The following is a 13,619-nucleotide window of genomic DNA, read 5'->3' as shown; positions in this document are numbered from 1 at the left end:
CTAAAAATGAACCATACAATGGAATCAACCAAGATGCATGGTATGGAAGTTTGTTTCCGCCACTGAATTAAAAAAGAAAAAAGGAAGTTGTGACTTTTTATCTTACAATTTTTATCTTCCAAAGTTGCGTGATATAAACTTGCAATTGTGAGGAAAAAGTCAGAATTGAGAGAAAAAAGTAAGAATTACGAGTAAAAAAGTTAGAATTGCATAATATAAAATTGCAATTGCGAATTATAAAGTCAGAATTGCGAGACATTTTAATTCACTCTTTTGCTGGGAGTTTGATTGGCAGGCGTTCTGACCAATCATAATCCCGCCATCCGCCATTTTGTCCGACTAAGCAGTCAGGAGAGTTAGTAGATTAATGTCGGTGGACTTGAACTTGAAAAACGGTGTGTGATGTCTTTCTGCGGTTGAAACAACATTCCTTCTGATGTTCATTCATGTTTATTTGATACTATAAATTTACAACCGAAGTTGATCGGTTCACAAGCAGCTTTAACTGAGGTGCTATCTGTCATGGCACATTAAAGAGTCACAAAATGGTATTTATTGTTTAAATTTCTTAAAGAAAAGACCAAATTTGAAAGCTGAGACTTTGTTTCATATCAAAAGTAACCTGCTCTGTCCCGTCTACTCCCTGTTCCGCGATGTATTTGTATATTGAGGACATGATGTGTGGCGTGAGAGCGCTATGGCTTGTCGGACGTAGCAACAGTAACTAAAGAGGTCTTTGCAAACGGTCAATTGTGAGTTTATAGCCCCTTTCACACAGCAATCCTGGTAAATTACCGTAAAATTATCAGAATGACTTTACCGGGAAATGCACAAATATGCTGTTCACACAAGCAACGGCGTTCTGGCTTTTTTCCGGTAAGAGACCATTCAAACATCAGCAGGAAAATACCGGTAAATTCTGTGATGTCAGTCATCAGAAATGATCTTTAAACGCAGTGCCGTTGTCTTCATCTGCCCGCATGAGGAGAATCACTTTAGTTTCACTTTCTGTTCAATTTGACCAAAAAATATAACATCTGAGTGAAACGCATAACGGATGATCAAACAGAATGCGTTTTTGTTCTTAAAAACGCGAGACGTACCTGATAGTAACCAACTGCAGAGCCGCAGCGTTGATGAATGGAAAAGGCGGCAGGGTCTCGTGCGCGACACGTTGAAAAAGCTGCGAGATGTGGCGCAACTGTCAAAGATGATAGTTTAGCACATATTTAAATAGAAAACATATTAAAAAGCTTACTGTAAACAGCGCAGAGTAATCATGTCATCTTCATAAGTCTTTATGATTGGCCCAAAGCAGACTTCTTACGCCAGCGCATTCTGACGTAATCATACCGGTAATCTTCATTCCACGTTCACACAGAGCACATTACCGTAATTAACTGGAAATGTTACAACTTCCCTTACTGGTAAAATGCCGGAACCAATTTACCGGCATTTTTGAAAAGGTCCTGTTCACACATGATCTGTTACCGGTAACTTACCGGTAAATTAAGACTGCATGTGTAAAAGGCTTAAATCTCGAAATTCCGATTTTTTTCTGCAATTATGACATTTTTTCTCAGAATTGCGTGATATAAACTCACAATTCTGAGGAAAAAAGTCAGAATTGCGAGATGTAAACTCGGAAAAAAAAGTTGTCCTTTTAATAAAATAAAAAAAATCATTCAAGCAATAACCTTTTTCATTTTTTATTCTGTGGCGGAAACAAGCTTCCATGTAATATAGCCTAATGATATTAAGATAAAAAATTACATATGACATCAGATATTACACAGCAACATTTCATAATTAATTCACTGTTATGACAAAAAGTGTAACTCTTAAATACATGAATATTCTAAATTGAATGCTAAAATCATGTTATATTGGCACTTTCCACAAATAGGATAAAATTTAGTGTCCCATTACACTTTTATTAGACACCAATCAAAAGTTGACACATTTTAAAACATATAAAATCTCTCAAACATTTACATTTCAAACAGTTACTGTAAGAAAGAAAAAATCGAACAAATTTTTTTTTTTTACTTATGGTTCACAAGCTATCACCAACTACAAACAAACAGTTTAGTCTCAAACTATTGGAACTCTACAAAGTGATAAATCTCCAACCCTGTTACAGTACTTACAACACAGTTCAATTATTTAATTTTGATGTTCATTTAATGAAGAAAACATTTGAAAGGGTTTAAACTATGTCATGACATGAATGTTGATGTTTCAGGACCTATTTTTAACCTACAGTATTAATAGAAAGTGCCTATTAGAACAAAGACAAGCATGGACTTATATTCTTATTTGCTCTTGTTCTTTATTTTCCAGTAAACAACAGACTTCATCATCACTTTGAACTCACTTTTGGTCCTTACTCTGTAGTTTTGCATGGTATAATATAATACATTTTTTGGTCACAAAACAATGATAAAACTAAACCTAACCCTAACAAATATAATAATAATAAAGAAAACACTTTCCCCAAACAGTACATTAAGCTCTTTTCAGAGAAAAGCGAATACAAAAATCCCTGTTTTTGTAAGAATTTTGCTGTTCAAACTAATTTAAATGCATAACCGTTATTCTCATATAGTCAAGATATCTATACCAGATGTTTTCTTGTCAACAGATGTTTCTCTGATACTTAATCTCATGTAGTGGCTTCATCGTTTTTAATTCACTTAACCAGATTATTTCAAATGTTTTCAAGCAGGTCATGAAAAACATTTAAACATATTTAATCAATCATTCAATCTCTCAATCTTTTTTTTTTTTCTTTTTTTTTTTTTGCATTGCATTGCAACATTTTCATGACAGTTAAGTACATTTCCATCTCAATTCTCATTACTACATGGTGAAAGATCATCATATATATACATGTAAACATATAAAGTAAAGTATTAGATTTACGGTAAGTAAGTTTAGTTTTAACTATGGTAGAATTGGTTCCACTGTTTTTAATTTATGCTGATAATATTTAAAAAAAATAATTGTGAATAAATACCTTCTTGTTTTATTTTGATTCCAGGATGAAATATGACCATGTTATAATTGTACAATAACTCACAATACAAGGATTTACTGTAAAATCAGTGATTTCTGCCTAAATCATTATTATATGGCAGTTTTAGCTTAATAAATATTCTAGACTTTACATTAAACTCTCTGGTCCAACAGCTGACAAGGGTAAGACGGGCATTAGACTTTCCTCAGCCGGCCTATAATTAAGTTGCAAATGAACGCAGCAGATTAAATGACGTGCCGTCTTGTGTGATCTCTGATGGCAGTAATTTGGTTCTTCAAAGTCAGTCAGAGACAGAAGGCCCTTTTAAATGTTAATCTGAGCGCAGTTTAGCAGTGAGCACACTGGGTCTCTACGGCAGCACTAAAGAGTGTGGCGGAGGGCAAGGCTTCCTCTCATTCATTTTTAAAACACCAGTCCCTTTTTATAATAAATGACCAGAGTGGATCCAGTATGACTGAGCTCTTCCCTGAGGCAGTGATTAACAACACACACTGGGGTCTCAATGTCTGAGACCGCTATAGTGAAAAATGTTTCTATTTTGCATTTTTCTAAGTTACTAATTCAAATTTGTCTTTTATATTTCATAACAAATTATATTAGCAGAATAACATTTTGAGTATTAAAACTCAAAATATGATATTCAGTGTGTCTCCCTTTTGCTTTAATGTCAGCAACACTCAAGCTGAACTTGAACTGTGCAAACCTGAAGATCATGTTATTCTGCACGTGATATTAATCATTATCATAATGATAATTTCACAAATTTGATTTAGTCGATTTCATTAGTGATCTATATCAATAAGATCAAATAAATCATAATGATTCAGATTTTCACTGTGGTAAGACATCTGATATATATTACGGTTCAAAGGTTTTGGTGTCTGTAAGATTTTTTAGACAGTCACTTCTGCTCAGCAACAAATCACAAAACACAGCAACAACAGTAATATTTGATATATTAATACAATTTAAAATATTTGTTTTATTTAAATATATTTTAAGAGTAATTTATTCCTTGGCAAAGCTGAATTTTCAGCATCATTCCTCCAGTCTTCAGTGTCACATGATCATTCAGAAATCATTCTAATATGCTGATTTGCTGCTCAAGAAACATTTCTTATTATTTTCAATGTTGAAAACATTTTTGTGGAAACAACAAAAAAAAATTCCATGATTCTTTGATGAATAGAAGTTTAAAAGAGCAGCATTGAATTTTTTTGTAACATTATAAATGTCCTTACTGTCACATTTGATCAGTTGAATGCATCCTTAAATTTACTAAAAAATGTATATATATATATATATATATATATATATATATATATATTATATAATAATAATACTATATGTGTGTATATATATATATATATATATATATAATATATATATATATATATATATATATATATATATGTATGTATGTATATGTATGTATGTATGTATGTATGTATGTATGTATGTATGTATGTATGTATGTATGTATGTATATATATATATATATATATATATATATATATATATATATATATATATATATATATATATATATATATATATGCATAACTTTGTAATATTTATATCTCTTTTTGCATTGCATTCAAGAATCAAAGTCATTGTGCGATAATATGCAATGGGCTTTAACCAGGCATTGAAAATGATGTCTGTGTTTTGGTCTCTAAAAATAGGACTGATATGTGAATACGCTGGGGTCGAGTTTCCACGTATTCAGAAATGTGCTGTCATGTTCTTAAAACTGGTTGGTTCCATTTTGTTCATGTTTCCCTTTGATATCAAATCCCAGAGGCTGAAATATCTGGTGCATGTCAAGAGATCTCCGATTTTAAAGTGGCTGGCAATTATAGTAAGAAGTCCAGCACCAGGAAGGCCTACAAATGCTTCGCCACGTCCTGCGTCAGTAATTCATTTGTAACAAGGTTTCAAAACAAAAACCCAGACAGCTCCGCTCGACAGACGCCAGACCCCTGTAACATTAGCACATCTGTTTGTGCTTTTGAATGACACGGCTTCTTAGCAACGACGACTGTCACAACACTGAGGGTCGTGCTCTTGATGGAGTGCAGGGTGTGAGCTTTTCCCGACAAGGTTGTGTTGTGATGACATCCCTGAGTGCATTTCCAGGAGTGATTTCAGTTGATAAGATGGAAAAAGGAGAGCCCATGTCTGGTCTCAGATATCACTCCAGAGCACAGCTCGACGGCTCTTGTCCACGCTTACCACGTATTCGCCCGACAACGACCAGGCTACAGCGCTTATTGGAGCACTGCAAAAAGAATGAAATCTTAGAAATCAATTTAAAGGCAAAATTAAAGAGATAATTCACCACATACCACACACAGACAAAATATTGACACAACAAGCACCATAAAAGTGGTCCATATAACTAAATTATGGATTCCAGTTATTCTAATGTCATCCTTAATACCAAGATATAGCTATGCGTGAGAAACAGACAGAAATTTAAGTTAACGGAGTGTCTATTTACACTAATGCAAATAGCCCACCTTGTTGGCAGAGGCTATTTACACTAACTCCACCCACTGACGTCTGGTTGGGCAGACAAATTTACGAAAGACGATGGATTGTCAACAGTAGCAATAGTGTAGGGGTAAAGTACATGACAGGAAGTTGTGACGCAAATCAACCCAAGTTTGAATCTGCCTTTTTCTGAACTTGCTCTACTCCCTTTTCCCATCACATCAGATCGGAAAGGCATTTATTTTCAATAAATTGAAAATAAAAAATGTTTGAAAAGTGGAAATTAAGTGTCTAACGGTTATTTAATAATAAAGTGTGTGTGTGTGTCTGTGTGTGTGTGTGGTGGGGTGGGGGGGGGGGTCAGTTAGGGGTGTAGGGAGGGCTTTATTTTCCCAATAAGGCGGCATCCATATGATAATTTACACTCTATGTTATTATTGCATACCGTTTAACGTACAACATTAACGTGCAAATAGTATCTGCCACTATTTATTAGTATAAATAGCATCTAACTATAATCTATTGCAACTTGCACTTAGTGTAAATACAGTTGTAATCGAAAGTATTCAACCCACATAGCAAATCAGGTTTATTGGCCAAATGTACAGACTGTCAGCTGTTTGCAAGGAACAAATCAAACAAAAGTAATTGAAATAGCTCAACACAACAAATGTTTCAAGTGGTTTCCCCAAACTCAACTGAAAATGCTACTTTTAATGACTTTTGTCTTTAATGTTTTAGTCTCAAAGATTATTCAACCCCTTCATGTCAAGCATATTTAGTACTTAGTAGAACAGCCCTTTTGCTGTTATGACCTGCTGCAAACGAGATGTATAACCGGACACCAGCTTCTGGCAGTGTTTCTGAGGGATCTCAGCCCATTCCTCATGAGCAATGGCCTCCAGTTCGGTAATATTCTTGGGTTTGCGTGTTGCAACCGCCTTCTTAAAATCCCACCAGAGATTTTCTATGGGGTTCAATTCAGTACCTGATGGCCACTGTAGAAACTTCCAGGGCTTCTTCTGCAACCAAGCCTTAGTGGAATTTAGGGTATGCTTGGGATCATTGTCCTGTTGTTCAAAGGTCCAATGACTCTCAAGCTTCAGCTTCCTCACTGACAGCATGACGTTTTCTCCTAGGATTTCCTGATCCTGCCTTCCACACGCTGCAGGTTTTCAGTGCTAGAGGATGCAAAGCAGCCCCAAAGCATCACGAGCCCCACCATGCTTAACAGAGTGATCTTTTCAGCATATACTTCATTCTTCTTCCTCCAGACATATACCGCTGATCCATAGAGCCGAAAACTTCCAGTTCTGTTTCATCGCTCCACAGAACAGAATCCCTGTGGCTTATTTATATGATTTTGAGCTGATCTATGCTTCCAACTGTGTCTTTAGTAACATTTAGTGCCTTCGCTATACAAAACCTGTTCCTTGTTTGTGAAGGGTGATGATATCTTCTCTTAACTTTTTGGACAATTCTTTTGACTTAGCCATATTTATAACATGCAGTCAAACGTGACACTCAACAAACCTACCCAGTTCAGATCTTTCATGTGTTCCCTTTCAAAAGCTACAATCGATGCTGCGCTGCTTAGCGCATTGGGAACGTCTTTAATCATGACCTGGTGTGAATATAGTGTGTAAAAACATAGATGAAATTGACCAGAAGTAATATAGCCTCGGCCGGTGACGTCATCGGTGCGCACCCGCGACGCGAGGCTATAAATAGATGAGCCGCAGGTGCATCGTCAGGTCTTTAGTCTTCAGAGACCTCTCTGTGTTTGGTGTGCAAGCATTTATCTCCTCTCTATCTACTACAGATCTTTGTTAGGAGTTATTTAGTTTATCACTGGGGACTGAATATTGAAAAAGCCATCAAAAAAAATGATGGACTTTGAGAGTACAGACTTCTCTCGTTATGATAAAGCGTGTGAGAGGTTACTCGAGTTGGTGACTCGTGCAGTGGCCAGATTACAGCTAGACTGCCCTCCTTGAGGATCTCCATGACGTTAACTTGTGCATGGGGAAACCTTACTCTTTGTGTATCTTTGTGCCCTCGACGTCAATTTCTTAGACTATCGTGGGTGCAGGGGCGTGTGCATACGATGATGCGCCAGTCTGAAGAGATGCTCACGGGCTATCTCATCTCTGTGGCTCATCATCATTTAAGGCGAGACACGGCAGGCGAAAACAGAAGGTTTTTTTCCCCGGTCAATTGTGAGATTTTGGTCTATTTGTCTTCAATAATATGTCTTCTTTCAGACTTGTGGTGAAAAAAAGTCCAAAATACACATTTAGGTCTTTATTTTACTACACTTTGTCTATTTGCGTCTGTAGATTTCTCAGAAATTCAACAAAAGTTGGCGTTATAAATCAACGCTCCGCGATCTCTGTCTGCTTCCTTTAATCTCACACACGTCTGGAAAGCGCTCTCTCTCCTGTACAATGCTGTCGGATCCAAATATGGTAATTTCCTTTTAATGATTCACGATTCAACCAATCGTAAAAGTACAATGGGCATTTAACTGTAAAAGCGGAATCTCATTGGCTGATGTCAATTTCTGACAAAGTGATTGGTTCAGATGCATCACGTGACGCGCTCTGACATTTAGATGTGTGTTTGTGGCTGTTTTTCTGGTCAGTTAAAGGCCATAAATGCTGTGTTTATAAAATTTTGATGTGATTTAGGTGGTTTGTATTGTTGTTGCTAATGATTTGATAAGATATTTTGTCAGTAAATAGTTGTTTCCACTAAAAAAGTATGATTTTTTACATTCCAAATCTTTAAATGCCTTTTTCTCAAAATTAGTTTTTTGTTATTCTCCAGTGACACATCTCAGCCTATGTTGCACCGATGTACACCAAACTTTCCAGTTATACACTTAGCAGTATTCTGAAGATATGTTCAGAGGGATTTGTTAATAAATCATTCCTGGCCTGATTCATGTGACATTTTAATAAAAAAAAATATGGCGAAAATTGTTTTTTTAAGGCTATGGACAGTATATTTTGATTTCCTAGGTAATAAAAGCATATATCCTGAAATCCCTCTAAACATCTTTTTTCATCTTATGTGTAATCAAAATGAAAAAATTATGTTGCACCTGGCTTTATCATATGTTCAGATCTATCTACCGAAAATACAGTATATGCAAAATTGCACATATTTAATGAGGTAATGCCTAATTTGCATAATTAAACATACAAATTTCAAAACCTTGTAATACATTTTTTTTATGAACTTGTGTAAGTGATCAACTGAGGAAGTTTTATGGTGATATCTATTATTTTAAAATTGTACCCTATTCACCTGTAGTGTCTCGCCTTAAGGAGTCAGCACTCCCCACCAAGCCGTGTATAATAACATCCACGCTGGTGGGGGTCAGACTGGTGCTGCTCTGCACACTATGGCAGTGTTGCAGGCGTATCAGGCTGATCTGATTTAAAAAAGGAGGGCTCAAAAGCAAAGTGTGGCGAGTTGCGTTCCCCCTCATAAAGACTGGGGACCGGCTCGTCACACTCAGCAGCCTTATAATATACCAGCAACAAAAATCCTGAGTGTTTTTTTTTGTTTTTTGTCCCAGGTCTGTGGGGGTTGTGCCCCTTCGGGATGGGGCATGTAAAATACATCAATCAGCTCCTACCTGACACCCTCACGAAACCACTGTTACATCTCTGCCACCTCTGGTGATTCGGGGGCAGCGGTTTCCAGTGAAATGTTGAAGGTTCAGTTGCTTCCTGTTATCGCCCAGGACACAGAACATTTAACATCCCCCCAATATGAAGTATTAAATTTGGTACCCGTTAAAGAGACTTTGGCAGCGTGAAAGCTACTGCCGGGGATCTCTTTTTATGCCCTAAAGACAGTAAAAAGGAGTATGTTGTCCTCCTCGTTTTAACGGTGTGTTTCCACTACCATAAAACAGGAGTAGGCGCATCTGCTGTCACAAGAAAGAAATGGGGGACTGCGTCTGTTTTTAGATCTTTGAGGCTCGAACGCTCAAGTTCAAGATGCTAACTATCAAGTAGATCGTGTTGCAAATTCAACATCGCGATTGGATCTTCATGGTAGATCTTAAAGACGCATATTTTCACATAGAAATATTGCCACAACATAGGAAGTTCCCGAGGTTTCCCTACACAACCGTAAAGAGTCCAGACACCTTCAAGCACGGCAGCATGGGTATTCTCGTTCCCAATGCGCTAAGCAGCGCAGCATCGATTGTAGCTTTTTCAGTGAACAGGGTTACAGTAACCCGGAACGTTCTCGCTCAAGCACACCTGGTACAACTAACGAAGCCCTTAATTAGTTGCATCAGGTGTGCTTGAAACAACACCTGTTTTGCAGATTTGTGATGTTATGAGGAATTATATTCAGGGGGTTGGATCATTTTGAGATGGCAGAAGTCATTAAAGGTTGCATTTTCTGTTGCTATTTAAACAGTGTAAATAGCATCTATCGCTAAGAAAATATGCTATTTTAACGTAGTGCAAATAGTCGCTGCCAAAAGTTAATATTTGCTGAAAATCTTTCTTCAAAACATGTCACACTTTAGGGTTCATTTAGTCATAATGACACATTTTGACATAATGATGGCTTATTTGAGAGTGACCACATTGGTTCAACAGTATAGAACAGTCCTTAATGACATCATCAATTCTGCTAATGAATTGCTTTGAGATCGAATTTACTGTATATATATTGTACACCATGTTAGTTTGCTTATTCTACTCAACAGCATGATCTAAGTCTAGATGTCAAGTCAAGTCACCTTCATTTATATAGCGCTTTTAACAATACAGATTGTCATCTATATTGAAAAAGTCAATATTAGTCATACTAACAAAAAACTATGCTTCTAACCACAGGTCGAGAGCTGTAGTTCCAAGTTTACGATGCTGTTTGCGAATGTTTTGTTGGAACTAAAGTTTGGAGAAACTTTGGTTTCTGACTCATTGAATTATGTTGGTAATGACAGAACTTACATACAGAACATACTTTTTCAAAAAAAGTATTGTTAAATTGGTTGACCATGGTGGCCCATCATCCCCGAGTTACCTGTGCATGTCTGGAAGCCTTTTTTCTAGGTTTCCTGTGTTCACATTCCATATGTACACGGCACCGTCCGCAGAGCCAGCTGCCAGGAAACTGCCATCTGGACTGAAATAGAGAGAAAACCCACAATTGTGACTGATGACTACAGACTGATACACATTACTCTGGAACTTATTCTCTCTAGCTGTATAAATCCCTCAGGCAAGTGATCTGATCAAATGTCAGGAACCTATACAAGACAAGACAAGTCTGTTCCTAAACCAAGTGAAAGACCTTCCAAGAATGCACTTCAAAGAATAGTAGCTCGTTTTATTTTATGCTAAAATGATGCTGCCTTCAAAGATACATAGTTTTGGACAAATTAGACATGGCATTGAGTATGCAATGAAAAAAGAAAATAAGATGGGGGACAGAGTCTATGAGAATAGAGTCCAATGTTGAGTGTTTCAAATCAGTTGAGGCTTCATTTCAGACAGGATGCAGTCTTAGAAGATAGCTGCCTATGTAAGAGTACTGTAGCCAATAACCATCTGGACACAATTTTCAAGTTTTTTTTGCTCTATTCCATAACACTGACTTCAAACGGTACTGTAAGCGATTTCAGCTTTGCTAACTTCTACTAGACTCCATTAGATCACCTTCTCTTTATAGCCCGCCCGCCCTCCGAAGACGTCAGCCAACCGATGTCAGCCAATCCCAAAGGCACAAAAAGACTAACAGGTAAAGAGCATTTCTGATTGGCAAGTTTTATGGTCGGCTGTTTACAGAGTCTAGGGCTGTTTCTCAATTCCAAGAACGCAAAGAACGGACTTGCGTTCTTGTGGAGACCGGTCTTGCAAGGCGACCTTAAAAGAACGAATTTGAAAGGACGCGAGGACACAGAACGCATCCTTGTAAAAATTGAGCCAAAGAGAAGACTTTTGGAATCCCAGAGCCCAGCCAGGATGGAAACCCATGGCGGCATCAAAAGAGGGAGGAGCCATGGCGCTGATTGATGGTGACCGAGTCAATGGTGGTGGAGCTCCAGGCGCAGATAGAGAGCCGATGGAACCGGGCTACTCCGAAGGCTTCAGTGGCCACGACGGAGCTGCAGCGATGAAACCATGAGGTGGAACAGAGGTACAGGAGGGCTGAGGCAGAGCCAGAGCCCAGCAGATGGCTTGTAGGTCCGTGGCGCAGGATGGGTTATGTCTGACCGAGGTGGAGCTGGTGGTCCGAGAGAGCCCTGTGGAGCTGTAAGCCGATGGTCTCTGGTAGAGGAGAGGTAAGGAGGAGCCAAGGTGGAGGAGTCAGGGTGACAATCCAAGGTGGAGCGAAGGGATCAGCGACCTGAAGCAGAGCCAGGGGATCCACATACCCGGGAGTAGCTAGCTCACGGAAGGCCTGAGGTAGATCCATGCCACTGAGAGGAGGCTGTGTATGCAGCACAGGGAACAGCAGAGACTGGGCAGAAAGAAAGGCTACCGTCTGAAGAGAAGGCAGGAGAGAGAGGCTGGGTGGGATCCAGTGGCGTAGAGCAAATCCACGGGGCACTCCCTGCGAACTGCAAGACTCGTTGGGGTGGGGTTGATTTAGCGTACTTGTATATTTACTCAGTTATTTAATAATTCACTTGATTTTATCACTGGAAATTACACGTGCAAAATCTAAATCAAGGTCCATTATTTTGTGAACAATTGTTGGTAAAGAAAATCTTCGGACACTATTGGACATATTTTCATTTTAAACCATGAAGGCAAGCCAGTGGATATCACGAAAGCAATGTGCAAACTTTGCTCTAGAGTTACGGCAGTGAAGAAGTCTCAAACCCCAGTCATATTTAAAAAGAATCCCAGGGAATTATCCTCTCCAAAATCAAAGCAACTGTCCATAGAGTCCAACAGAAACTCACTCACATTGGTGAGAGTTTGGGCGGGGTTATAATCCATTCCCTCGATCTCCACTAAAACTCCCACGGCGATAGACGATGTTGCTGAGTCACACTGGGTCAGACTCACTGTGGTTCTTCAGCTCCGGGACAATGGTCGGCGCGGTCATCCTCACAGGCTCCTCTATCGCGGCAGGTGGAAAATCCCCGTCTGTGGATGGCTCTGGCATCATCTCCATGCCTTGAGAGACTCTCCAGACAGCATAGGATTACCTCCCCCCATGTTCTCTAGAGCGGTAATAGTTAGCCCCAATCCAAAATAGTGACTTCAGGGTTCCGTCATCTAAGTTCACTCATTGGGCTAGTGTGTAAATGTGAATGGAATAATCCATGAATGAAAGTCCTCCCTGGCGAGGGAAGTGAAAGCTGTAGCATAGTCCATTTCTTTCATTTGGTGCGTTCTTCTGTCATGAACAGGCTATAGTAACACAAACTATGAAGAAGATAAAGATCCAATACGGTCTTTAGTAACCACTAACCACAGGTAAATCCAATCAGTGGCAGGCAGGCAGGCAAGCAAACACAACCGTAACATTGACGAGACAGGACAAATGATTACTGAAAACACAGGAATGTATATACACAGATCAACCAAGGTAATTAATAACGAACAGCTGAACGAAATCAAATGGTTCATGGTTACAAACTCAGGCGGGAAAACTGCAAAGTCTAAACATAACAGAACCGTGTATGATCAGATTGAACAGATTTATCATTCTTTGCACACTGCTAAATGTTTTGCCAGATAACAAATTACTTTATAGTAATTTGTTTTAAGATGAAAATATTATGTCTGAATTAACCTGACCAAATCAGGATAAATAAACAAAAGTATTTTTTAAGGTCCAGAATAGCTAGAAATAGTGCCTTAAAGTAACAACTGTAAAAAAAAAAATGTTCAGTATAGTTAAATATGCTATGTGCAACAATTAGTTTGAGTGAAATACACTGTTTCCTAACGGCAGTGGGCAGCCTAACAGAAAAGTGTTGGCCAATGAGGAAGATGTTGAGTTACTGTATATGCCTGGCACAAGGGAAAATGTTGCAGGGTGAAGGTGTTGATGAATGATTAAGTGACCATTGGGTTCCTGCTTGTGG

At 38.4% G+C, this 13,619-nt stretch overlaps 1 protein-coding gene across 4 annotated transcripts in view; it reads right to left on the bottom strand.

Moving 5' to 3' along the window:
* Window positions 1-4,628: 4,628 nt before the first annotated feature.
* atg16l2 (ATG16 autophagy related 16-like 2) overlaps window positions 4,629-13,619 on the bottom strand; it is a 44,497-nt gene continuing 35,506 nt past the window's right edge. For 2 of the 4 annotated variants that reach the window (XM_079609532.1, XM_079609533.1), the window contains 2 exons: window positions 10,598-10,699; window positions 5,087-5,321 (listed from right to left, as the gene is read on the bottom strand). In XM_079609532.1, the coding sequence (XP_079465658.1) occupies window positions 5,228-5,321; window positions 10,598-10,699 (196 nt within the window). In that variant the 3' untranslated portion in view covers window positions 5,087-5,227. Of the gene's footprint in view, window positions 5,322-10,597; window positions 10,700-13,619 lie in introns of all 4 variants that reach the window. The other 2 variants (XM_079609531.1, XR_013797159.1) reach the window with 2 other exon arrangements.

This window comes from Phoxinus phoxinus (genome assembly GCF_949152265.1).
Source record: "Phoxinus phoxinus genome assembly, chromosome: 4".
NCBI lineage: Eukaryota > Metazoa > Chordata > Actinopteri > Cypriniformes > Leuciscidae > Phoxinus > Phoxinus phoxinus.
This window is presented reverse-complemented; position numbering and strand designations above follow the sequence as displayed.